This window comes from Orycteropus afer, unplaced genomic scaffold, assembly GCF_000298275.1.
Source record: "Orycteropus afer afer isolate SDZICR_OR568_19922 unplaced genomic scaffold, OryAfe1.0 scaffold00581, whole genome shotgun sequence".
NCBI classification, from domain to species: domain Eukaryota; kingdom Metazoa; phylum Chordata; class Mammalia; order Tubulidentata; family Orycteropodidae; genus Orycteropus; species Orycteropus afer.
The window spans coordinates 1,531,219-1,557,818 of NW_006922168.1; the positions used below are offsets into that span (position 1 = coordinate 1,531,219).

A 26,600-nucleotide genomic window follows, 5' to 3' on the forward strand; every position below is an offset into this window, starting at 1 on the left:
ACCCGAAATCTTTTAAAACTTGCAACAGGCACTGCTTTTTCTCTGATAGGTATATTATTGGTAAAGCTATGAAAATTCAAAACCCATCACAACCTACATGATTCAAAAAGCAAAAAGTCAGGAAACCAAACCAGTTGATTTTTTGGTAAAAGGAAACCTCTGACTGTAGAGCTTTTAAAAGCATCCTAACTGAGTGAGAGAAAAACGAAGAGCCACAGAATTCTCAAGGACAGTGCTATTTCTTTTTCCTTATTCAACTAAAATAACTTTAAGCGCAAGCAGAAAGATTAGACTGCACCTGACAAGCAGCAAAGTCAAGGACCAGAGACAATCGCATAGCAAACGGCAAAGCAGCCCCTCGCTGCTAGGGATGCAGCCCACAAACAGCAGGGTCCCTGGAGATGGCAGGAGATAAAAGCGGCTGCTGCTGGACCCACAAGGCAAAGACCACAGTCCAGCAGCAATGAGACCTTGAGCATTACGACTTGTGCAGAACACACGTTGACCCATGTTCCATTCAGCTTCCCCTTTAACCAGCTATACGACCTCTTAGGAGACATTCCAGCCCCATGAACCTCAGTTTCCTCATCTATTAAATGAGGTGAGAGGGGATTACTTGCCAAGGTCTCCTTTACACTGCACACTTTGATCCTGTTTTGCGAGCTGGAACTTTACACTGCCTGTGTGTCCTGTAATGGGTGGGGGCTGCACTCTCCCACTACATCCTGCAGTCTGAGGGAAAAGGAAGGAGGACCAAGCTCATTTACTTCATTCCATTTCCTAACTCACAAAGCCAAGGAAAACAGCCCTTAAAAAAAAAATGCTTTCTGCAGACAAAACACAGTATTACAAATACAAGCCGTCCTGACTTAACGATGGGGCTCTGTTCTGACAGCTATATACAGTCAATTCTGACGTAAGTTGAATACCTTACTTTTTTAAAAAGTTTTCATTATTATTGCCTTTTTTTGGCAGTATCTTTGTAGTCTTATCTTTATTTGTCTTTGGAGATGGAAACATTACATATGAACTTACAGATATATTTTAACATTACATGAAGTACATATTACTAATGATAAAATACACATGTAAAAAAAAAACACACCGGCCAGTCTAAGTACAGTTTGTCATAACTCGAGCACATCATCAGTTGGGGACTATCTGTATGGCAAGAGCTAACGGGGTCTATGAGAAAGCACCGTTATGTGTTCTCCCATTGAACTTCCACTTGCACAATGTGAACATCAGCCAGAGGGCTAGCATTACCCAGACAGCTAACCAACTCGAGAAATCACATGCTCAGTATAAACTCTGAATACTCAGGCTAAAATTGAACTAAAACACACTTTCTATTTTGTTAAGAAAAAATAATTACATAAGCTGCAGTTGAATCAACACTATGATTAACCACGACTGACATTCTGAGCCACCTCTTAGGCCTCTGTTCTTTGGGCTTCTCCCCAAAAGGAATGAGAATACAGAGTCTTTTGCATCTTGACTAGGTTATGTAAGAAGAGAAATACCATAATAATCATGTCAGCTACAGAGAAAATCCCAACACATGCAAAGGTTGAGAAAGCAACAAAGAAAACTGTTAGCATGGGCCCAATTCAAACCAAGGTGACACAATGAACAAGGGCTTGAACAGGAAATGACAAGAGCCCTGGGGGACAAGGTGGTATCACTGTAGCAGTTCTCAATAAAAATAAAAAGAACAGAGCTTTACATTTCTATGGAGGGAAATTCCAAGGTTACTGAAAAAAAGCCGATTTTATGTCCAAATATTCTAAGCTGAATTTCCCCACCTTGGCACCACTGACACTCCGGGCTGGGTAATGCTAGAAAATCCTTGCTGGGGGTCAGGGGCTGTCCCGGGCTTTGAGGAATGTTTAGAGCATTCCCCAGCTGTAACAATCAAAAAGGTACTCAGCCATAGCCAACTGTTTCCTTAGGAACCATGGCTCTAAAAAGGAATGCAGTGCTGTGAATTGCTTAATATGGCCCTTCCAGCCATAGTCCTGCGAACCAGACATACGGGGCAGGCATGTGTTTGGAGCGCCCAGGGCAGGCTGGGTAAGCAAGCCGGGCACACAGCGCAGACAGGTGTTGGAGCAGCTGGGTGAGGCTGGGAAGTGAGTGGAGTGGTTTGGAACAACTAAGGAAAAAATCTGTCTGTTGGTTTGTTGTATCATGGTGGCTTGCGTGTTGCTGTGAGGCTGGAGGCTATGCCACCGGTGTTTCAAATGCCAGCAGCATCACCCCTGGTGGACAGGTTTCAGCGGAGCTTCCAGACTAAGGCAGACTTGGAAGAAGGAAGAGGCCATTCATTTCTCAAAGAATTGGCCAGTGAAAACCTTGTGAACAGCAGTGAAACACTGTCTGATATATTACTGGAAAATTTTATGAATAGCCCTGAAACAGTATCCAATATAGTGCCAGAAGATAAGCCCCTCAGGCCAGAAGACACTTAAAATATGACTGGGGAAGAGCTGCCCCCTCAGAGTAGAGGTGACCTTAATGATGTGGTCAGAGTAAAGGTTTCGGGACCTCCATTTGCTGATGTAGCATGTCTCAAAATGCTAAGAAACAGCTGTAAACATCCATTAATAATCAAAACGTGGAATGTACAAAATATAAATCTAGGAAAATTGTAAGTTGTCAAAAATTAAACGGAATGCATAAATATCGATATTCTAAGCATTAGTGAGCTGAAATGGACTGCTTCTGGCCATTTTGAATCAGATAACTATATGGTCTACTACGCTGGGAATGACAAATTGAAGAGGAATGGCATAGGATTCTCATCACAAAGAAATGTATCAAGATCTGTCCTGAAGTAAAATGCTATCAATGATAGGACAATATCCATACGCCTACAAGGAAGACCAGTGAATACTATTATTAAAATTTACGCACCAAACATCAAAGCCGAAGATGAGGAAATCGAAATTTTTTACCAACTTCTGCGGTCTGAAATTGACCGAACATGCAATCCAGATGTGCTGATTATCACTGGTGATTGGAATGCAAACGTTGGAAACAACAAAGAATCACCAGTGATTGGAAAATAAGGCCTTGGTGATAGAAAAAATGCTGGAGATCACATAACAGAATTTTACAAAACCAGTGACTTATTCATTGTGAATACCTTTTTTCAACAACAGAAATGGTGACTATAGATGTGGACTTTGCCAGATGGAGTACACAGGAATCAGACTGACTACATCTGCGGCAAGAGGCGATGGAGAAGCTCAATATCTCCAGCCCAAACAAGGCCAGGAGCTGACTGTGGAACAGACCATCAACTGCTCATATGCAAGTTCAAGTTCAAGTTGAAGACAATTAAAAGAAGTCCACGAGAGGCAAAATATGACCTTGATTATATCCCTCCTGAATTTAGAGACCACCTAAAGAACAGATTTCAGGTACTGAACACCAATGACTGCACACCAGAGGAATTGTGGCATGACATCAAGAACATCATCCACAAAGAAAGCAAAAGGTCATTAAAAAGACAGGAAAGGAAGAAAAGACCAAAACAGATGTCAGAAGAGACTCTGAAATATGACCTTCAATGGAGCATATAGCTAAAGCAAATGGAAGAAATGATCACATAGAAGAGCTGAACAGAAGATTTCAAAGGGCAGCTCCACAAGACAAAGTCAATTATTATAATGAAATGTGCCAAGACCTGGAGTTAAAAACCAAAAGGGAAGAACACTCTTGGCATTTCTCAAGCTGAAAGAACTGAAGAAAAAATTTAAGCCTCGAGTTGCAATACTGAAAGATTCTTGTTGTTGTTGTTGTTATTTGCCATCGAGTCAGCCCCGACTCATAGCGACCCCTCCTTGGGTTTCCGAGGCAGTATCACTACGGAAGTAGGAATGCCCAACCTTCCTTCCGAGGAGTGGCTGGTGGGTTTGAACCGCCAGCCTTCTGGTTAGCAGTCAAGTGCCTTAGGCACTATGCTACTAAGGGCAATATATTGAATGATGCAGGAAACACCAAAAGAAGATGGAAGGAATACACAGAGTCACTGTACCAAAAAGAATTGGTCGATGTTCATCCATTTCAGGAGGTGGCATATGATCAAGAACAAATGATACTGAAGGAAGAAGTTGAACTGCACTGAAGGAATTCTGACTCATGGCCACCTTGTGTGGCAGAGCAGAACTGCCCCTGAGGGTTTCCTAGGCTGTAATCTCTACAGGAGCAGATCACAAGGTCTCTTCTCTGGAGGAACCACTTGGTTGGTTCAAACTGCTGACCTTTTGGTTAGCGGCCAGTGCTTAACCATTACACCACCAGGGCTCTGTCCAGGAGACTGAGGCAGCCAGGATCTGTGGGGCAGAGTACTGAAAAGAAGGGAGGAGGGAGAAGGAAAGAAAAGCAAATAGTAAGGCTTCTGGAAGGTAACACAGAACTCTTCATGACCTCCAGACATGGACGGATTTCCTCACCAATACACAAAAAAGCAAAACCATAACCTTAAGCAACCTGCTCTCCAAAGACACTGTAGAAAGACCAAGATACCATGTCAAAGTACAGGAAGAAATCTGCAACGTGTTCAGTAAAAGACTCAGAGTATGTAAACCAGTGAGAAAAAGAGCAGCAACATGATAGAACGCAGGGCCAGCATCAAGCATTTCACAAAAGGGGTCACTGAAAGGCCAATAAACCTAACATGATGTTCAACTTCATTAAAAATCAGTGAAAGCCAAATAAAACCACACTGATCTACCACTATTCCCACATTAACAAAAATGTGCCACCCCAGTGACAGCAGTATTTGCAGGAATGTGGAATACGATCAGCTCACATATGCTGCTGATGCAATGGCTATAAATGCCGAGGACTTCAGAAAACAAGTTAGCATCAGCCAGCGGGGTGCCAACATGCACACTGGTCACTGCGTTCCCACTGCTGGGTGTGTGCCAGAAGAGAAATCCTGCCTTGTGCCCCAGCTGACAGAGCCAAAACAATGTTCACAGGAGTGCTGGTCATAATGACAAAAAGCTGAAAATGGCTCAGGGTGCCCAATGGGAGAATGGACGATAGAGTGTGACATATTCAGACGACAGGTAGTACCCAGCAGTGTAAATAAACAGACTACAGCTATGAGCGACATGAGCAAATCTCTCAATAATGTTCAGGATAAAAAGAATCCGTACTGTCTGAATCTGTCTGTATAAAGATCAAATGGGCCCAGTAATTATATAGCTATGAATCCATGAGATAAAACCATACAAGGGAACCCCACTGCCCTCTAGTTGATTCCAACTCAAAGCGACCCCCATTTGGTTTCCAAGGTGGTAACTCTTTATGGAAGCAGATGGTCCCATCTTCCTTCCAAGGAGTGGCTATGGGTATGAACTGCCAGCCTTCTGGTTAGCGGTCAAATACCACAAGCACTGCACCTTCAGAGCAACTTGTACAAGGGAATAGTAAATCCAAAATTCACAGTACTGATTACATACTCATCAGGGGTGAATAGGAGATGCAATCATAGCAAGACTATAAGGGGTGTCAGATACTGGTGATTTTACTCTTCACCTGGGTGTTCACCTGTGTTCTTTTCATAAGGTTATATGCATATACATTAAACCAAGTCAGGTGCCTCAGAACTGACTGCAATTCATGACAGCCCTGTGTGTTGCAGAGATGCACTGAGCTCCACAGGGTTTTCATGGCTGTGGCTTTCAGAGGCAGATGGTGTGACCGTCTTCTAAAATGCTTCTGGGTGGACGTGAACTGCTAACCTTTGGGTTAGTAGCTGTGTGTTTAATTGTTTGGGCGACTGCCAAAGGGGCAGGGAGGCCATATCTTCTGACCTACTCTAACTGCACAAGAGGAAGACAGAATCACCATCAACAGCCCAAGGCCTATTCCTGTGAGGCCAGACATGCTGCCTCCCTCCAGCCCTTTCATCAACCCTGACACCAACCGTTCCTCCTGCAGCACCCACCACCTTTCTGCTGGGTTCGATAATTTGCTGCAGTGGCCACACAGAACTCACAGATTATGGGGTTTAATAGGGAAGCACCAGGTTACAATTTAAGTTCAGAAACAATGCTTAGTCTCTCTCAGCCTGCCGTCTCTCAGCCAACAGTCTGTCTCTCACAGTCTCTCTCCTAGCAGTGTATGTCTTTCAGTATCTCTCTCAGCAATGTATGTCTCTTGCATCTCCTTCCCAGCAGCGCATGTCTCTCAGGAGCGTGTATCTCTCAGGAGCACATGTCTCTCAGGAGTGCGTTTCTCTCAGCAACATGTCTTTCTCAGCCAGCAGTCAGAGACTTCTGTCTCTAGGAGGCCTCCTTTTGAGCCTGACAGAGTGGCCAAACTAACCAATCATAACATCTGACTTCTAAGTACCTGAGAGAAAGCGCGAACTTCCCAGAACATTGCTTTGTGCCACTCTCTCAACAAAAATAACCCAGGTAGATAACTTTTACAATCAGGAGCTCCTCAGTCCATCACAGCAAATTCCACCACAGAGTTTACAAAGACTTATGGCTAGAAAAGCCATACCAGGTAATTTACTACACCGCAGCCATCCAGGGAGGCACACAGGCTTTACACTACATATTCTTTTATGCCATAATAAAACTTTCTTCTTTTTAGTATATATAGTCTACAGATCCCCTCTTTAAACTTCCACAGCTCTAAATCTGTCCCTGCCCAACTAAAAAGGTTTGCTTCCTAGAGTGAACCAGAACTCCTACCATGGGGACACCAAGCACAGCAGGCCTGGCTGGGGTGGGGGAGTACATGGAAATCTAAATACTGAATCATGAGGCCCAGCTCCTTTCTTCTCCAAATGGATTATCACATTCCTTAACTATCATATTACTGCAAAGTATCAATTTTAACATATCACATTTCAGTGCTTATTTACTTAACTTTTTATTATGATTTGGGTAAAGGTTGACAGAGCAAGTCAGTTTTCCATCCAACAACTCATCCACATTTTATCTCATGCCACTGACTGCCATTCCTACAACATGAGACCACTCATTCCACTCCTCCTAGTATTTTCTGTTTCCATTTGTCCTCCTTTCCTAGCCCTTTCTGCCTTCTGAACTTTGTTCTCACGCAAATGCTGCCATTTTGGTCTTGAATGATTGATGGTTCGAAGGAGTATATACCTCACTGGTGTTACTGTTCACCTCAGACCCCTGTCTACTGTTTGGGTGAAAGTTGAGCCCCAGGGGTGAGTTCACTTCCAGGCTCAATTTATTTTTATTACTGTATTGCCAGCATCACACAGACCTCTTTAAAGTGTTAAAGGGCAAAGATGTCACTTTGAGGACTAAGGTGTACCTGACCCAAGCCATGGTATCTGCAATTGCCTCATATGCAAGCAAAAGCTGGCCAGTGACTAAGGAAGACTGAAGAAGAGCTGATGCATCTGAATTATGGTGTTGGCGAAGAACACAAAAAACACTATGGACTGCCAGAGGAACGAACAAACCTGAAGAAGTAAAGCCAAAGTGCTCCTTAGACACAAGATGGCGAGACTTTGTCCCTCATACTTGGGTCATGTTGTCAGGAGGGACCAGTCTCTAGAGAAAGACATCATGCTTGGTAAAGAAGAGGGTCAGCGAAAAAGAGGAAGCCCCTCGATGAGACAGACTGACGCAGCGGCTGCAATGATGGGCTCAAGCACAGCACTGATCAGGAGGACGGTGCAGGCCCGGGCAGGGTTCTGTTCTGTTGCACACGGGGTCACTACGAGCCAGAACTGACTCAAAGCACATAACAACAGACATCCACAGCAGCACCCACTTTTCATCTTCTCCAGTCCCTTCTGTGGCAGGGGCTTCCCTCTATTCACTGCCCGGCCTTCTGGGCTGACAGCCCTTCATTCACGTTGTCCCTGCAGAGCTCAGGGCAGTGACCTGTCATCGTCACTGCATGTGTACTTCACGGCTGAGTACCTGGTGGGTTGGTCTGTGTGTGTAATGAAGTATTAACTTAGAAACCACAGTCTGAGATAAAAAACACAGTGCGTTTTTGCTTTAGAATTTAATCATATGACAAAATAGCCAGAAAAACTGTTAAAGCTTACCTCTGCCACTTCCTTCTGAAAAGTCAAAGTCATCTGGGTTCTGCCGTAAACAAAGGGCCCATCTCGATGGGAGACGTTCTCAAGCCACTTGATGATCAGTGGAGTTGACACGCTGAAAGGCAGGTTTCCAATAATATGGATGTTTGGTGGATCTGTATGCCAAGGGGAAAACCAGAGCAAGTGGTTTCACCAACACATTCTGAATACAATTTCAGTTAAGACTAAAATCACACTGGAGAGTAACAGCATCAAACAAAAACATATAAAAAGATGTGGCAGTGTATTTTTTAGTCCATTCTTTCTTCAAAAGCAATGTCTTCTCACCATCAGGCCTGAATTATTAAGAAAAAATAGTCTACCTAACTAGTGTTCAGCCACTCAGTGAAAGTCCTCAGATTTCTGGCTTAGGAAAAATTTATGAAAAGGGGTTGGTTTGAAAAAAAGAGATTTGATTTGGACGTGATGAGTGTAAAGTGTGCCCAAGGGTCTGATGCTCAGGAAGGGGTGTAGTCTTGCTGTAAAGATGTGAGTTCCAGCAGTATGTTGCTGTTGTTGTGTAAAGTCAAGTCAATTCTGACTCACAGGGACCCCACGTGACAGAGAACTGCCCATAGGGTTTTCCTGGCAATAATCTTAAGCACATCACTAGGTCTTTCTCCCACGGAGCCACCGGGTGGGTTTGAACTGCCAACCTCTGGTTAGCAGAAAGTGCTAAGATGTTGTGTCACCAGGGCTCCTTGCCAGCAGTGTACAGGTGGCAAAGGGACGCACAGGACTGGGGTAGTAGTCCAGGCAAACGTGCAGCCAGAGAAGAGAAGGTGCCCGAAAAGGAAGCTATGAGAAACGACAACAGGTAAGAGGTGGAGGCAGATAACCAGCAGCCATGATCAGTCAGAAAAAGCTCACAACGACGTGAAAGGAAAAGAGGAGGGCCTGGGGCCAGGGAAGACAAGAGCAGAGGGATCTTGAGGAAGAGTGGCCAACAGTCAGAAGGGCTATGAGAACCCCAGTTGGTGATGGTGACACACCCTGAGCAGGTCATGGTGCTGGAGGCGTGGCTGGTGCAGACTGCTGAGGAGAAAAGGGTGTGCCTGCAGATGGGGGCAGCGGGTGCAGACCGCTCTGAAGGAGCCTGGCTGGGGGGGCGAGAGATGTGCTGGCAGCCAGATGAGAGGCCATCACATGTTGCCTCTATTGGTTCTGAGAACTTTTCACAGGCAAGAGACAGACTCGCTGCATGCCTGTATCCCAAAGGGCTGCCACTAACGGGTCCCCCATCAACACTGTCCATGAAGGAAGAGTGCCTTGACTGGCCACTGAGGGTGAGAGACAGTGGAAAGAAAGGTTTTCAGGCTGGGTGTGGCTTGGTTTATGAAGACACTTCTCACCATTGGAAAAAGCAATACTTCACAATACTTCACAGTCTCCCCTATCACTTATGGGTGTCAGAGAATAATTTACTTGCACAGAACCCGAAACATTTGAAATGCTAAGCAAATACATCTGAATGAAGAAAAAAATCACTAGAGTTCATACTTGGAAGAAAGTAGAAAAACAAAAAAAATTACCATGCACATTTCCTATTTAATTCTACTCAGAAAAACTTTTACATAAATACTTAATCCCACCAATTACAAAAGGAAATTGAAAAGCCACTGTGTAGGCACTTACCATCCTCCCACTGTCTTTTAAGACTTTCTGGAAAAGTCTTTTCTATATTAAATGTCAAAACATCTCCATGGACAATTCTCAGTTTTCCAGGTGCTGCATCAGAAAGCATCTAGTTCAAGAAAGATCAGTAAGATGAGCTCAGACACCTTGGAGAATCAGGAAGCTAAATGTCCCACCTCACACCTGTGCTCCATTCATCAGATCCATCTAAAAGGGCAGACTGTCAATGAATGGATATCCCAGCAGGCCCCCTGTGGTAGACAAGAGTGCCATGTCACTGTAAACCCTGTGAAGGTCTGGGGATAGAAACCGAGGGCAACCATGGCTTGTAATTTCACAAATAATGTGTTAATGTAACTCTGATCTTGGAATAGTTTGCATTTCTGCATACATTCCAGCATATACTCAACTCTGACCTATGAAGATAAGTTTGTTTTGTTTTTTTTTTTAATTTTTATGGTGATTTGGGTCAAAGTTTACAGAGCAAATTCATTTTCCATGCAGTAGTTCATACATATTTTGCTTCATGACATTGACTGCAATTCCCCACAATGTAACAGCTCTCTTCAAACTTCCTCCCCATTATTATGAAGATAAGTATTTAGAGATGAAAGACATGATAATGAAATACTGAGATTTAATCAGGAGTAAAGCACTTGACTGCTAACCAGAAGGCTGGCGGTTCAAACCCACCAGCCACTCCTCGGAAGGAAGGTTGGGCAATCCTACTTCCGTAGTGATACTGCCTCGGAAACCCAAGGAGGGGTCGCTATGAGTCGGGGCCGACTCGACGGCACATAACAACAACAACAACATACCACATAAAAACCAAACTCACTTCCTGTGAGTCAATTCCAACCCACAGCGACCCCCCGGTGGGTTTCCAAGGCAGTAAATCTTTACGGAAGTAGTTTGCCCAACCTTCCTTCCGTGAAGCAGCTGATGGGTTTGAACTGCCAATCTTCTGGTTAGCAGTCAAATGCCTTAGGCGCTAACAGTGGAGGGGGACAGATATAATCACTGAGAATGAATATCATTTTTTTAAACCTTTTACTGTGATTTGGGTGCAGTTTCACAAAGCAGAGTCATTTTACATGCAACAGTTCAACTACATCTTGTTATTTGACACTGATGTTATTTGACACTGATGGTGTTCTGCACAATGTAAGAGCTCTCCTCCCAATTCCTCCCGTGCCTTCTTACCTATGCATCTCTGCCTCCCTACCTTTCTGCCAGGGCAAATGCTGCCCTTCTGATCTCCGTGGCTGACCACTGTAAGGAGTGCATCTTCCTGGTGTAGTTGATCAGCTTGTAGACCTATTGTTTGGCTGAAAGCTGAGCCACAAGTATGAGTCCAATTACTGTCCTGAGTGAACGTCAGTCTTAGACAAGCTTCAAGCCTGGAACTGAACTCACTCCCCGGCTCATCTTTCAGCCAAATGATAGGCCTGTGGGGGGTTCACCACCCCCAGGGAGGTGTGCACGCCTTAGAACAGTCAACCATGGGAGATCGAAATGGCAGCCAGGGAGGTGTGCATGCCTCAAACGGTCAGCCACAGGAGATCAAAATGGCAGCATCAGCCCAGGGACGAAGCTCTGAAGACAGGAAGGACAGGGAAGAAGAACGAATGGAAACAGCAGACATGGGGGAAGTGGGAGGAGGGCTGCATGTTGTGGGGATTACAATCAGTCTCACCAAACAAAACGTGGAGGAATTGTTGGATAGAAAAGCAATTTGCTCTGTAAACTTTCACCCAAGTCACAACAAAAAGTTAAGAAAGAGTGGCCATCATTGCTAATGTAGATCACCTTCTCCCTGCATTACCTCTCAGCTCAGGGGGCTCCAACACAGTCCCTGACATTCTGCAACTCGCCCTCAGCTATGTACAGGTGTGGCCAATAGGTGCTGAGGGAGCTTCTGCCCTGAGAACTCCTGAGTTCCGCCTCCGGCTCAACTGCAGCTGACTGTCTTCTCCTAACACCCTCCCCAAGGAGCTCTGGTGGCGCAGTGCCTAAGGCATCTGACTGCTAACCAGAGGGTTGGCGCTTCAAACCCACCAGCCATTCCGTGGAAAGAAGACAGGGCGATCTACTTCTGTAAAGATTTACAGCCTCAGAAACCCAATGCGGGTCACGATGAGTTGGAATTGACTTGATGGCAGTGGGTTTAGCTAACACTCCCCCCTGGCCTCACTCAGGCAGCTGACAGGAAGAAGGAAAGCCACATCCAGAAGCCAGAGAGAAGACACTGGGCCAAGGACACAGCCTGCTGACTGGTCCTGCCGTTGTGTCAAGAGGGCATCTTGTGCATGCTTCATAGCACTTACACCTCCCTGCATTGCAGCCTTATATACACAGGTTACCCGCCCAAACAACACAGGCCCCAGCTGTTCCTTAGCTACCTAGCTCTCCTGCTATGATCTACCTAGCACCAAAAGCTATTCTGTTCTCTTTGTGGTCTGTTCTTTTGGTTTTTGTCTTGGTAATTTTTTTAATAGAAAAAGGAATGTTTAGGTATACGCGCATAGATTAAGCACCAGATGCGGTCAAGCAGGTCTGACTCAAAGCAGGCCCCCGTGTGCAGGCAGAACTGCACTCCAAAGAGTTTCCAAGTCAGTGTCTTTTCAGAAATGGATCAACAGGCCTTTCTTCCAAGGTGCCGCTCAGTGGACCTGAACCACCAAACCTCTTGGTTAGCAGTTGAGAGCTTAACTTGTTTGTGTTCCCACCAAACCAAAAAAACCAAACTCACTGCCACTGAGTTGATTCTGACTCATAGCAACGCTACAGGATGGAACAGAACTGGGTCATTTACAGGGTTTCCAAGCCTTTGATCTTTACAGAAACAGACTGCCACCTCTTTCTCCCACGGAGGGGCTGGTGGGTTTAAAAAGCTGCTGCTGACCGTTTGGTTAGCAACCAAGTACCTGACCACTGTACCAAGAGGGTTCCTCACCTAGCACATTAAAAAACACACACATACACACACACACACACAAACTCACTGCTATCGTGTCAATTCCGACTCATAGCGACCTCCTTCAGGTTTCTGAGGCAGTAAATCCTCACAGAAGTAGATTAGTCTGGCTTCTACAGAGTGGCTAGTGGGTTTGAACCACCAACCTTCTGGTTAGCAGCCAAATGCCTTAGGCACTGTGACACCAAAGCTCCTTCACCTGGCACACTGTTGTTGTTGTTGTTCTAGGCTGTCCAGTTGGACCCAACTCATAGCGACCCCTCCTTGGGTTTCTGAGGCAGTATCACTATGGAAGTAGATTGGTCAATCTTCCTTCTGAGGAGTGGCTGGTGGGTTTGAACCGCCAGCCTTCTGGTTACCAGTCAAGTGCCTTAGGCAGTACGCTAGCACACAGTAGGTGAATAATACATACTTGGTAAGTAAATGAATGAGAGAATGACCAAATGGTCTTCTTTCTGTGAAGCTGCAAACATCCTCTGCTAGCCTGTGAGATATCTGGCTCCTGAAATCTGCAGGGTTAGGAAACTTGTAATAAATCAGACAGAACTATACATAGCTGAAATGCTTATATTGAAAAAAGGCTAAACACTAAGTTTAGGAATCATTTAGTTTGATATGTTTAGACATGGTAATATAGCAAAAATAATTCCCACCCTCTGATATTAATGTTCTAAAGATTATTGTATATTACCATGATTTGTTAAAACTTAATCTGATGAGTTCCAGACAATGAATCTTAAAAACATAATAACTTCAATATATTAAAAATTTTAAAAAAAGAGAGCTCTCTATGGGACAGGCCCTAAGTGTATAAAAAGCGTATTTAATGAGTGCATTTACTGTCAATAGAGAACTCTGGAATTTTTTCTATAATTATGCTTTACATAATTAAAACAAGACAAATTAGCATACCAAAAACAAAGAGGCAGAACTAAAAGCTCATGTTTCACAATGTCAATATATAGCAAGTAATTAAGTAATTACTAATTAGGACTAAAACAAAACCCAGCAAAACAATGTAAATTTGGCTCTTTGGCATTCATTTATATGCTCTGATAACTCAACCATGCTTAAAACATTAATTTTTCCCAACCCGAGAGACATAACAGCATACTAAAAAACTGACATGATAGGTTTACCTTCCTTTTCCTGGTTTAAAGTTGAACTTTTAAGATATGTTTTGTGAATTCCCTTCAGGTGTAAGTCTTAGTCAATGACCAGCCAAGTCCTGCCCATCCATTTAAAGGCCCATATCTCTTTGCCATAACGACCTGGAGGTGGCATCCTCTGACCTCCTCTAATCTCATGAGGGGGAAAGAGAATCACCAGCAACAGCCCAAGGCTTATTCCTATGAAGCCAGACATGCACGCAGCCACCCTCCAGCCTTTTACCAATTCTGACACCAACCACCCCTCCCACGACACTCATTACTTCTATGCTGGGTTCAATAATTCATTGCAGTGCACACAAGAACTCATAGACAATACTCACAATTTCGGGTTTCATTAAGGAAGTAATAGGCTACAATTCAGGTTCAGGAACACACTCAAGAAAACAATTCTTCAATCAGGACAGTCTCCCCTCTGCTATGCCCTCAGGCTCGCCTCCTCGGCCCTTGGCCTCTGGGCCTGGCCTCTGCCCTTCTCAGGCAAGTGGTACAAAGCTCTTTTAACTCTGCCAATAGGTACACGCACATGCACCGCACTCTGCCAACAAGCGTCCTGCCCAAAGGCTCTCAGCTTTCTTGCTCTGTGGGCCAGGTAAGCCTGCCACTCTGTCTCTGCTCTTGGTTCCACCGTCACCATCTCTCTGCTGGGGTGTCTCTCTCTCTGCCAGGCATCTATGCCAAGGAGGTCCAGTGCAGGGATCTAGGGCCCAAGGACATGCTCCACTTCACCTCCAGCTCTCTTGATGGCAGTGACATTCCCCTTTCTGCCACAAGGAGGGCTCATTTTTAAGCCTGGCATAGTGACAAAACTAACCAATCCCAACATCAGAGTTCCACACACAGTATTTGCATGGTCCCATCCAGTAATCTAAGAGCTCTGGTAACACAATGTCTAAGGCATCTGACTGCTAACCAGAAGGCTGGTGGTTCAACCCCACCAGCCAGTCTTCAGAAGGAAGGTTGGGCAATTTGCTTCCACAGTAATCTGGCAGAGGTTAAAAAGACTATGGTAGAAAAGGCACACCAAGTCACGCACTGCACCACACTCTTCCTCCACAACTCTGTAGTTTGACCTTACCCTTTCACAGCTTTATACGAAGCCCTTGAAGCAACTATGAAATAAATAAATAAGTGCCATTCAAACTAAACTGATACTGTGACTGCAGCCAATAAATAGCTTTTAGAACATCTTGTCATTAATCAGAACCAACTCAACAGCAAAGGGTTTTTAAAACACCTAAACTCATATTCCAGGAAAGATACACAAAGAATCCACCAGGAATAGAGAAATGTTTTCATCACCACAATGCTATCTGCAGAATGGCAAAGATCACTGTCATAGTCCTTTAAGAGTAACACTGGTGCATTTATTAAATTTCAAAGTCCTGGAGGTATTAGTCCATAATGTGCTCAAGGTACACTTGACCATGGATGCGGGCACCTGACTAGAGCCAGATCAGTATTTTTACATACATTGTAATTGCCCTACCATTTTTATTTCAGTTTTCAATCCTAGATCCTTCAAAAAAGAGATTTTAGCTAGCTTAAATGACATTCGGGGGGCTCTGGTAGCGTAGTGCCTAAGGCACTTGACTGCTAACCAGAAGGCTGGCGGTTCAAACCCACCAGCCACTCCTCGGAAGGAAGATGGGGCAATCTACTTCCATAGTGATAGTGCCTTGGAAACCCAAGGAGGGGTCACTATGAGTTGGGTCCGACTCAACGGCACATAACAACAACAACAACAACAACAAATGACATTCAGTAAATAAGTCTATAAAAGGATAAATAAAAACCACACCAGGAAAAAAAAGTATGTAAATCATGAGAATGACTAACCCTAGTGATTGACAGCTCACTGCCATAATGAATTATATATCTCTTACTATTGGAAGAATGCAGCATCAGAAGTAGAGGAAGACTCACTGACAATCTGCAATATGCAGATGGCACAACTTTGCTTCCTGAAAGTGAAGAGGATTTGAAGTACTTACTGATGAACATCAAAGACTACAGTGTTCAGTATGGATTATACCTCAACATAAAGAAAACATAAATCCTCACAACTGGACCAATAGGCAGCATCAGGATAAATGGAAAAAAGATTAAGGGATTTAATTTTACTTGGATCCACAATTAGCACCCATGGAAGCAGCAGTCCAGAAATCAAATGTTGTACTGCACTGGGAAAATCTGTTGCAAAAGACCTCTTTAAAGTGTTAGGAGCAAAGATGTCACTTTGAAGACTATGGTGCACCTGCCCCAAGCCACGGTATTTTCAGTAATAGACTCATATGCATGTGAGATGGACAATGAATAAGAAAGACCAATGAAGAACTGATGTAGTTGAATTACGGTGTTGGCAAAGAATACTGAAAATACCATGAAGTGCCAGAAGAACGAACAAATCTGTCCTGGAAGAAGTGCAGCCAGAATGCTCCTCAGAGGAGAGGATGGCCAGACTTCGTCTCACACACTTTGATCATGTTGTAGAGGGACCACTCCCTGGAGAAGGGTATATCATGCTTGGTAAAGTAGAGGGTCAGCGAAAAAGGGGATGACCCTCAATGAAATGGACTGACACAGTGAATGCAATGATGGGCTCACACACAGCAAATACTTGAGGTTGGTGCAGGACTGGACAGTGTCTCGTTCTGCTGTACGTAGGGCTGCTATGAGTCAGAGCTGCCACTAACAACAATGACAGTAACAATAATCTTATGAAAACAGACAAGCACATTGTTCTCTTGCAGAGTAGGTGGTGTGGGTTCAAACCACTGACCTTCTGGTTAACAGCCAAACAGTTCACCACTGCACCACCAGGGCTCCTTACACACTTCCTAAAATCGCTAAATTAAAGTGTGAAGAAGCATATGGAACAGTGCAACTCTCATGTACAACTGGTGGCAATGTAACACGGTACAGCACACTGTAAGACAATGTGGCAGTTTCATAAAAAGTTAAATATACACCTACCGTAAGACCCAGCTTTTCCACCACTAGGAGAGACCAAAGTATACATCTACACAAAGATTTGCACAAGAATTTTCGTAATAGCTTCAAGTGTAAGAGCTAAAAGCTAGAAACAATCCAGTGTCCAGCAAACAGCAGATGGATTTACACATTTGGTATATCCATACAGTCACATACTGTAATAAAAGGAAGTAAACTATTGATAAATGCCTCAGTATAGAGGAATCTCAAAATTATTTTGAGCAAAAGACATCAGGCAAACATTTGGATAGAGTGATAGAAAGCAGATCACGGCTTGGATGTGGACAGAAAGGGTTTAGGGAGATTACAGAGAGACGTGAGAAATCTTGAGGGTAATGGTCGTTCATTACCTTGATTGTGATCTCATCCAGTTATACATTACGTCAAAACTCAGAAAACTGTACACTTTCAGTATGTACACTCACTGAAAATCAACCATACCTCCATAAACTGTAAAACAGAGTACTTATTATAGGAAGCTCTCCATACATATTTGCATTGTTATTAAAATATAAAACTTAAAAAAGAAAAATGAAGAAGAATCTGGAGGAAACAGATCACTTATGGAGATGTCTTCAATTCAGAAATAGAGGGAAGGACCTTCCAAGGCTTCAAGCTCGAGCTGGCAGGAAATCTCCTAACTCCCTTCTAAGGCACAGAGAACCCTCCCGACCCATACAACAGAAGAGCAACACCCCAGCAGAAATTTAAAAACAAAATCCTAGAAATACCACTCACGGGCGAATGCCACACCATGGTGAGAAGTGGCTGTGCAGTGACTGCCGAGTCAGGCAGAGCACCAAGGCTGCCACCAAGGCCAGACCTAGTGCTGCTGACGTGACACACGGTGACCCCTCGTGTCACGGGAACTTTCTGGTGCACCACAGGGAGAGCAGTCCCTTCCCCCTTGCCTCTTCCTAGATTAGTCTCCTGATCGATTCTTTATCACCGGAAGTGCTCAAGGCACAGAGACAACTCATCACTCAATTCATTATTGATAGCTGCGATTTATCGCGTGCTCACTGTGAGGCATTCGTGTAATCTTCTACCGGCAAACAGACAGTGACCTGCCCAAGGACACACTGGAGTGAACGGCAAGGCCTGAAGTCAAACCCAGGCAGTCTAATGCTGAAGTTCATATCCATACTGTAGCACAGTCATGTGTCCCAGCCATGTTTTCTTATCTTTATAGCCTGCTGACAGGGAAACCCACGCATGATCACCAGCTGGTCTTTCCCCTAAGCTGCCCCACGACACTCTAAGAGCCACAGGTAACATGCCTTCAGCTGAAAGACGTTTTATAAATTATTAACAATTGCTTTAAAATAGCTTAGAAATCACTAAAATGCAATCCTTAAAACAGGTCACTCTTCTTTCTGCCTTATTCAGTTTTATGATTAACTCAGTGCCTCTAAAAGAGAGTGGTTTTACATATTGAAACATTCTTTACTGGAAAGAAGCCTATTTGATATTTTAGTACCTAACATTTCTTTTCAAGGCAAATCCCTTTACGCACATAAGAGACAAAGAATTAATTTTGCTTCTTCTACTGACACAGATGAGAAGTCAAATATACATTTCCTGCAGCATAATTTACCTTGAAATTAAACTTCACATTAAGGGGGAAAAAAGGCATAAAACTTTTTAATAAATGATACACAATTACTCACTTTCACTATTCAATGACACATCTAATCAGCTACCGTATTTAGACCGGCAGGTAGATGACAAATCAAAAAAACCCAGTTGTCACTGAGTCGATTCCAACTCATGGTGCCCCGACGTGCACCAGGTCAGAACTGCTCCACGGGACTTTCAATGGCTGATGCTTCAGAAGCAGATGGCCAGGGCTGTCTTCTAAGGTGAGTTTGAACTGCCAGCCTTTCAACTAGTAGTTGAGCACTTAACTGTTTGCACCACCTGAGTTCTTAAAATAAAATAGCAGCACAAGGCAAAAATCACTATTAAATTCCACATTTGGTCATGGAATCCATACATGTAACAATCATAAAACACAGCCAGCGATCTGAAACCATTCTGTCAGTAAAGCCTGGCAAAACTAAATTAATACGTATTTTTAAAGCATAAAACCTGGATATAACAAAATAACTAGGGAAAAAAATTCACTAGGTTTTTTGAAAAAATCATGTATGTGTACACGTTCTAGATTTTCAGACAAATTCACTTGGTTCTAATAGAAATTAAACATTGTAGCACTAACACATACACAGGTAAGTATTACAATGTACTAACTTTAAATCCAATCTCTCTTGGAGCATGAAGACAATCTCGCCGTGTGAACGATTTTCTGATTCTGTTGTACTCAGCCAACAAACTGCTCCTCATCTGGCCCAGGACGAAGGGCTCAAGTTTGACTATTACAGGAGCGCCTACCAGAGGCCTGTAAGTCATTAAGTGCAATGTGCCCCCCAGGAAGCATTCCCTTTACAAGCTCCCTGATATAATCTGTTCAACTGTTAGCCACGTGGTAAAAAATGGAAGTTCCTCTTTATTTTGAAATCATACATAGCAGGACTGGGCTGTGTGTTTTTCTGTTGCACGCAGGGTCGCTGTAAGTCGGAACCAACTCGACACCTGACAGCAACAACTGCCTAAGTGCCTCTTTACAGTTTTAAATCTACATCATTCTCCCTCAATTCACACCTGTTCATTTCAGTCCTTTCTTAGAGAAGTTCAAGACATGCTTACCATGCCGTCCACCGCCACCCTTTGAAAGGCAGCTCTGAATTCTCTCTCTTTTCTTCTCCACTTGAAACACAGCAAGTTTTCCCCACATAACAGTACCCGATGTTTTAAAGCCCATGTATCACTCCACTCAAACTTCATCACAAATCTAGCATACAGTGGTTCAACTTCATTCCTTCCCTTTAAAAAGCCTCTTGTAAGAATGTCTAAGCCTTTATGTAGGAGTTCCGATGGTATAGTGGTCAAGGCATTTGCCTGCTAACCAGAAAGTTGGCAGTTCGAACTCATCAGCTACTCTGCAGAAGACAGATTGGGCAGTCTGCTTCCATAAAGACTACGGCCTTGGAAACTCAATGGGGGTTGCTATGAGTCGGAATTGATTCGATGGTAGTTTTTTTTTTGAAGCCTTTATGTACAATCAAACACCTCTTAGGCTTTGGTTCTTCGGTCTGGAGGCTTAGGGTCATGGTTTCATGGGACATCCTGGTCAATGTGCCTAATACTGTATATAGTGCTTCTGTTTCACCTTCTAGTTCATTACACAGTGTCTGGGGTCTGAAAAGCTTGCAAGGGGTCATCCAAGGCACCAGTGGTTTCTGTTTGCTGCAGCAACAGAGGGAGAAGAGTCAGGAATAGGAGGCTATGGAATGTGCAGCTAAGTGCCCCCATGCCCACAGCCACCTCTGCCATGTGAATCAAAGATTCCACAAAAGAATCCTATCAAAAGGGGTAGAACACAGAACAGAATTCCAAATTTTCAAAGACTCCACACTCTTTGGAGCCAAGCAGGCGCCAACTGATACACAATTACTCACTTTCACTATTCAATGACACATCTAATCAGCTACCGTATTTAGACAGGCAGGTAGATGACAGATCAAAAAAACCCAGTTGTCACTGAGTCGATTCCAACTCTGAACCTCTGAAATGATGGATGAACCTCTGAAACTATTGCTCTAATTTTTAAATCTTAAACCAAAAATAACCCCTAAAGCCTTTTTAAAACCAAACAGTAGTTTAGCCTAACTAGTAAAAAATGTCTGCCTCGAGTGTTGGAACTATCTGTATGGGATCAAACTGACAAAAGCAACTCCAAAGATTAGGTAAGAACTGTCAGGGGTAGTGAGTTATGTTGACGGTGGAGGAACACCTCAGAGAGGAGGGGGAATGGCTGCACACCTTGGTGAACGGACTCCACCTCAGTGAACTGCACGGGTAGAAGCATGCTTTGCCGTGTGCCTTCTCAAAAGCAATGATAAAGTAAGTAAGTAAATGAAACGACGTGAGCTTAACAAAGTTATACTTAAGAAAACACCTAAGCCTCACAATTAGTGTCTTTCGATGAAGGCTACCCTATGGTCTTCTTTCTGCCACTGTGGAAGTTCTTAAAAGTTACACCAAGAACTGAGTCATCCTTGGCCATTTTGATGTGGGGCTGAGTTACCTCACTTTAAGCACTGCCTTTGTCCTGGTCTCTGTGAGTTACTCTGAGGACCTGAGCTGTGGTAGCCACGGCCGAGGGTTTGTGTGAATGCATAGGAGCTGGGATGTGAGTCCACCTGGTAACCAGGGAGTGTGGGGATGTGCTGACAAAAGCCCAAAACCACGGGTTCCAGGAGGCTTCCTGAGGGAGAGGATCCCACACAAGAGCTTGCCGGGGAAGGACGTTCCTGCCACTTTGGGGACCTTTCCAGGACGTTCCTGCCACTTTGGGGACCTTTCCAAACCTCACCTGAGTACCTCTCCATGGGGCCCGAGTGTCATTGCTGCTTGTACGTAACCTGTTACTTCTGAGTTGGGTGCTTTATCCTAATAAACTACACAACCATTATATACAGTCTGAGTTCTGGGTGACACTACAGCAAATTATCGAACTCAGCAGAGAAAGTACGTGAGTGGGGGAACAGTTGGTGTCGGGGAGAATGGGGACCCTGGACAGTGGAGATCAACAGTGAAAGTGGTGAGGACCCAAACGCAATTCGATGGCTCTGCCTTGTTTCTAGGTCTCACAAGTTTTCCACCTCTGACAGGATGTAGTCTTACCACTTTTCTATCACTTGTTTCAATGGACAATATTTGTGTTTTCCTTCTCTGACAGGTTTCTGTCTTACACAGGTTTTGGCTTTTACAGATTTTACTGTATTTGAACTCTGCCACCTAGAAACCAGCCTTGTACCGATTCTTATTCAGGAAATTATTTAACTTGGTTTTTTAAGGAATGGGACATACCATATATAAACCAAAAAAAAACACCCACCACCATTAAGTCGATTCCACCTCCTAGTGATTCCCACTGGGTTTCTGAGGCTGCGTATCTTTATGGAAGCAGACTGCCCCATCTTCCTTCCACAGAGCAGCTGGTGGGTCTGAACCACTGACCTTCTGGTTAGCAGCCAAATGCCTTATCCACTGCGCCACCAGAGCTCCATGACATGTACGTTGTTGTTGTTGTTATGTGCTGTGGAGTCTGACCTGACTCATAGCAACCCCTCCTTAGGTTTCCAAGGCAGTATCACTATGGAAGTAGACTGCCCCATCTTCCTTCCGAGGAGTGGCTGGTGGGTTTGAACCGCCACCCTTCTGCTTAGCAGTCAAGTGCCTTAGGCACTATGCTACCAGATCTCCTCATAACATGTATAGGTATCAGTAAATAACACAAAACATATAATCCCATAGAACAATGAGTTTCTTAGCATCAGTGTGTACAGCAGGTGTATTTCAATTGTGCTCAACAAGCACCTGCATCACAATCACCTGGGGGAGTCAGAAATGCGGATCCTAGACCCTGATGAACTACAGAATCAAAGTCACTCAGACGGGGTCTGGGGAGTTTGAGACGTGACCTACACAATTCTTGGACACTGTGAAGTTCATTTAAATTGAGGTTTTGCTTCCTGAAAAAAGACATTTTAAGCTTCTCACCTGTAACCCAGGAATGAATCGCGTGTCCTTTTCAACAACCAGGAGCTCGGCAACATTGGCGTTGAGAATAGACCTTGTGATGCCCCCCGGCCCAGGGCCCACTTCATAAACATACGCGTTTGTCAGATTGCCAGCTTTCCTTACTATTTTATCTAGAGAAAAGAAAGCATCCTTTAGTTACATTGAACTTCTTAGAAAACTGCAATGTATGGAATTTAAAAAGAAAAATAACCTATAAAAATTCTTACTGGCCACTATGCAACCAAGCAATTCTTAACATACAGTATTTATGCAACTGCCATATTTTTTTCACAAATAGCACACCCTTGTAAACAACATGTACACGTGCATATAATAGGTGGAAATTATGAAATTATGAAAAAATAGTTCCAGCATAGCACATCCATACACACAATGCGCATGTCTTGTGACGTTTCCAGAAGCAAATTTTGGCCCTATTCAAGCCTAAAATTGTCAATTCCAATCAAATCTGTATAATAAGAGAAGTCATGGATCGTGTTGGATCCACTGGTAATTGGAAAATAAATGGCTGAAACTGTGCATTTGCTCTGGGGAAGTCTGCAGCTGGGTCTCAGAGCAATGGAGTCCTTGCAGCTAATGTGCGTCCAGGTAGGGTGCTGGAGATGGGCCGAAGAGTCACGTGGAGGGCTGTGCCCAAGTGCACCTGGGCCCCACGGTACTGGCCCTACATGCAGCCAGGTGGCAGGACGCACGTGGAGGGCTGTGCACAGGGCTGCCCAAGCGCATCTGGGCCCCACGGTACCGGCCCTACATGCAGCCAGGTGTCAGGACGCACGTGGAGGGCTGTGCACAGGGCTGCCCAAGCGCATCTGGGCCCCACGGTACCAGCCCTACATGCAGCCAGGTGGCAGGACGCACATGGAGGGCTGTGCACAGGGCTGCCCAAGTGCACCTGGGCCCCACGGTACCAGCCCTACATGCAGCCAGGTGGCAGGACGCACATGGAGGGCTGTGCACAGGGCTGCCCAAGTGCACCTGGGCCCCACGGTACCAGCCCTACATGCAGCCAGGTGGCAGGACGGTGCAGGTATAGCCCTGCACTACTACAGCTCTGCAGGGCTTCTGGGTGACCAGTCGGACTCGTCTCATCCAAGTGAAGGATGAGCGACCTCTGCACCTGCAGCTCTCATGCTCCCCCCATGGCGTCTCCATGGACAGGCGATTCAACTGGGAGAGTGCGGCGGCCAGCCAGCTGGACAGCAGAACGGTATGAGCATGGCTGCATGCACTGGCCTCGCCTACCTTCGCAGCCTCTCCAGCCTGGGGTGTAGACACTGGCATCTCCCAGGTTGAGGCCAGCCACCCTGACAAATGCTGGTACTGGAGCAAACAAGCAATTTCTTCCTGTACTAGAGAAGGTGGCTCGCAGAGCAGAAAAGGAAGCCTGCCGGGGGAGGGGCTGCCTTAGAAACTCAATGGGAGGCTGGTGAGGGTCCGCTGGAAGCAAACCAAGACGAAGACTTAACATTAAATCCAGCTGGCAGAAAAAGAAACTGAAATTGAAGTTGGCAACATGTAAAAAAAAAAATAAATAATAATGGTATAGCATGTTTATGAAAATAACATACAGAGTTGTGTGGTATGTGAAAACATACAATGTGCAAGTTATTTGTGTAAAATGTGTTATGTAACTCTAAACCTAAAAGAACATGCAGTGACCATTCGACATTCTACCACATTCATTGCTGAACTGTACAGTCCCTTAGCAAAAAAAGGATTATCACAAAATTCCTTAGGTGACATTTAGCTAACATGGTTCTGTCACCAAACCAAGTAACTCCTAGGAAGAAGCAAGAGCTGTTTTTCTGTAGTCATGGAACACTGAGTATTTCAGTCATTCAGACTGGTTTTACAAGAACCTTCAAGGCTGCTAGTTGAAATTCCCAAAGCAGTAAGTTCTGGCCGCCTCTGTATCTCACCTTCAGACATCTAACTGTCAGTCAGTACGGTGACAGCAACAAGCTGCCAGATCAGAGACACTGGGATTCTTGGTCATTCTCAGGCAAAAGTTACATTTTGCAGTGGAGGTTTTTTAAAGCTTTGCAAACGTGCATGTTAATATGGAAATGATTTTTAAGTTCATCAACTAAAGTTAGCACACCTGAAGAAATCCTATAAAAGCAGTGTATTGATGAATCATTGCAACTAATATCAATTCTGGAGAAAAAAAAAAACATACTACAAGCTAGGAGCTCTGGTAGCATAGTGCCTAAGGCACTTGACTGCTAACCAGAAGGCTGGTGGTTCAAACCCACCAGCCACTCCTCGGAAGGAAGATGGGGCAATCTACTTCCATAGTGATACTGCCTCAGAAACCCAAGGAGGGGTTGCTATGAGTCGGTCCGACTCAACAGCACATAACAACAACAACACAAGCTAGAGCTAGTCTTCTTGACTGAGATATTAAAATCCACTCAACTGGACCTCTTAGCCTAGTGGGAACTTAGCCACTGACAACCACCAGCACCACTGGCAGTGTTCACTGGGTACTTACTGTTCAGTCCCATTTTTGCTTGTTATCAATAACCTACCTTTGTAGACTTACAGGCAAAAATAGTCTCTCAACCGTCAAAAATAGTTTTATGGGTGCTGGGAGGCAATTAGAATTAACTGACCACCTATTTGTACTTAATATACATTCTCTCAATCATCACAAGAACTACCCCCCACCCCATGAATGCCTCTGAACTTATCTCCTTGTCAGTTGTTGGACTGTGCAAAGTAACCTAGAGAGTAGAGGAGGGGGTCCGACTCTGGTCGACAGCCCTCGGCAGCAATGCTGTACCAAGCCCAGGTATTACGGAGTAAAGTTCATAGTCTCCATTTTTACAAAGGGGAACTAGGGCAGTGGGCAGGAGAGACAGACCCACTGAGATACAAATGAATGCAAAGGGCGCACTATGGAATCATGGAGGTTTCAGCTCTGCCCCAGCCTGAGCTGCTCATCTCAGATGAACCTCCCAATCTCTCTTCACCCACAGGAAGAGTGGACGATAGCACCCAGACTCTGTAATCTTAACTCTTAGACGGTCAGCAGTTCGAACCCACCAGCTTCCATGAAGACTTACTGCCTTGAAAGCCCTAAGGGGCAACGCTGTTCTCTAAGGTCACTGAATCGTCATCAACTGGACAGCAGTGGGCTAACTTTAAACTGTATGAATTGCAAACAGTCAACACGTGCAGTAACACCGGTGTTAACACGCCGAGATCTAAGTGTCCACGACTCCCTCCGCGGTGAGTGAACTCCGCCTCCCGGGTGTTTGCGCAGGGTCTGCAACCACTGCGCCCAAAACCCACTGCCACGCGCCCCTATACGGGGATCTTGGTGGCAAACAACGAATTGCACGCGCCTCCTGGGGTGGGACTCGAGAGATGTTTCAGCAGAAAGTGGTACAAGGGCACGATCGAAAGCCCGCTGCACACCCGGTGCCAGACCCCGGCCACCCGCCCGCAGGCTCCGCGTGAGCCCCCTGCCCTCGGCCCAAGGAGACAGCCGGGAGCACGAAACAGCCAGCCACCTGTCAGTCTCAAGTCCAGGAGAAAGTTCTGGGACAGCTGCTTCAATGCTCGTAGTCTGAATAACTTAATGATTTCTCGAATCGTGGGCAACGGTGGGAGACGATAGGTGCTGAGTTTCCCTGCAGCAGCCATGGGGCCCGCACCCGCTGCCAGGCCTACCCCCGCCTCTCAGAAAACAGCGGGTGGAGAGGAGCCGGGAAGCACATCGGCCCGCCTCCGCCTCCACGCCATTGGCCGGCTTTCCCCCGCCTCTCAGAAAACAGTGGGTGGAGAGGAGCCTGGAAGCACATCGGCCCGCCTCCGCCTCCAAGCCATTGGCCGGATTTCCCCCGCCTCTCAGAAAACAACGGGTGGAGAGGAGCCTGGAAACACATAGGCCCGCCTCCACGTCCACGCCATTGGCCGGCTTTGCCCCGACGGAAGTGATTGGCGCGGACAGGAAATCCGGGCGTACTCTGGGCACATGTGCCATGTCCCCTTAAGCGTTCTGCAGGATGGGATCGTGGTGGTTTCCGCCTGAGGAGCGTGGGGG

General features: G+C 45.1%; 1 protein-coding gene across 1 annotated transcript in view; it reads right to left on the reverse strand.

Annotated features, from left to right (window-relative positions):
- The window catches only part of TFB1M (transcription factor B1, mitochondrial), a 57,735-nt gene extending 31,535 nt beyond the window's left edge, over nucleotides 1–26,200 (reverse strand). The window contains exons 1-4 of the mRNA XM_007956201.2: nucleotides 26,068–26,200; nucleotides 22,508–22,659; nucleotides 9,740–9,848; nucleotides 8,069–8,220 (exon numbers count right to left, since the gene is read on the reverse strand). Coding sequence (XP_007954392.1) covers nucleotides 8,069–8,220; nucleotides 9,740–9,848; nucleotides 22,508–22,659; nucleotides 26,068–26,200 — 546 coding nt within the window. The remainder of the gene's footprint in view (nucleotides 1–8,068; nucleotides 8,221–9,739; nucleotides 9,849–22,507; nucleotides 22,660–26,067) is intronic.
- Nucleotides 26,201–26,600: the final 400 nt, after the last annotated feature.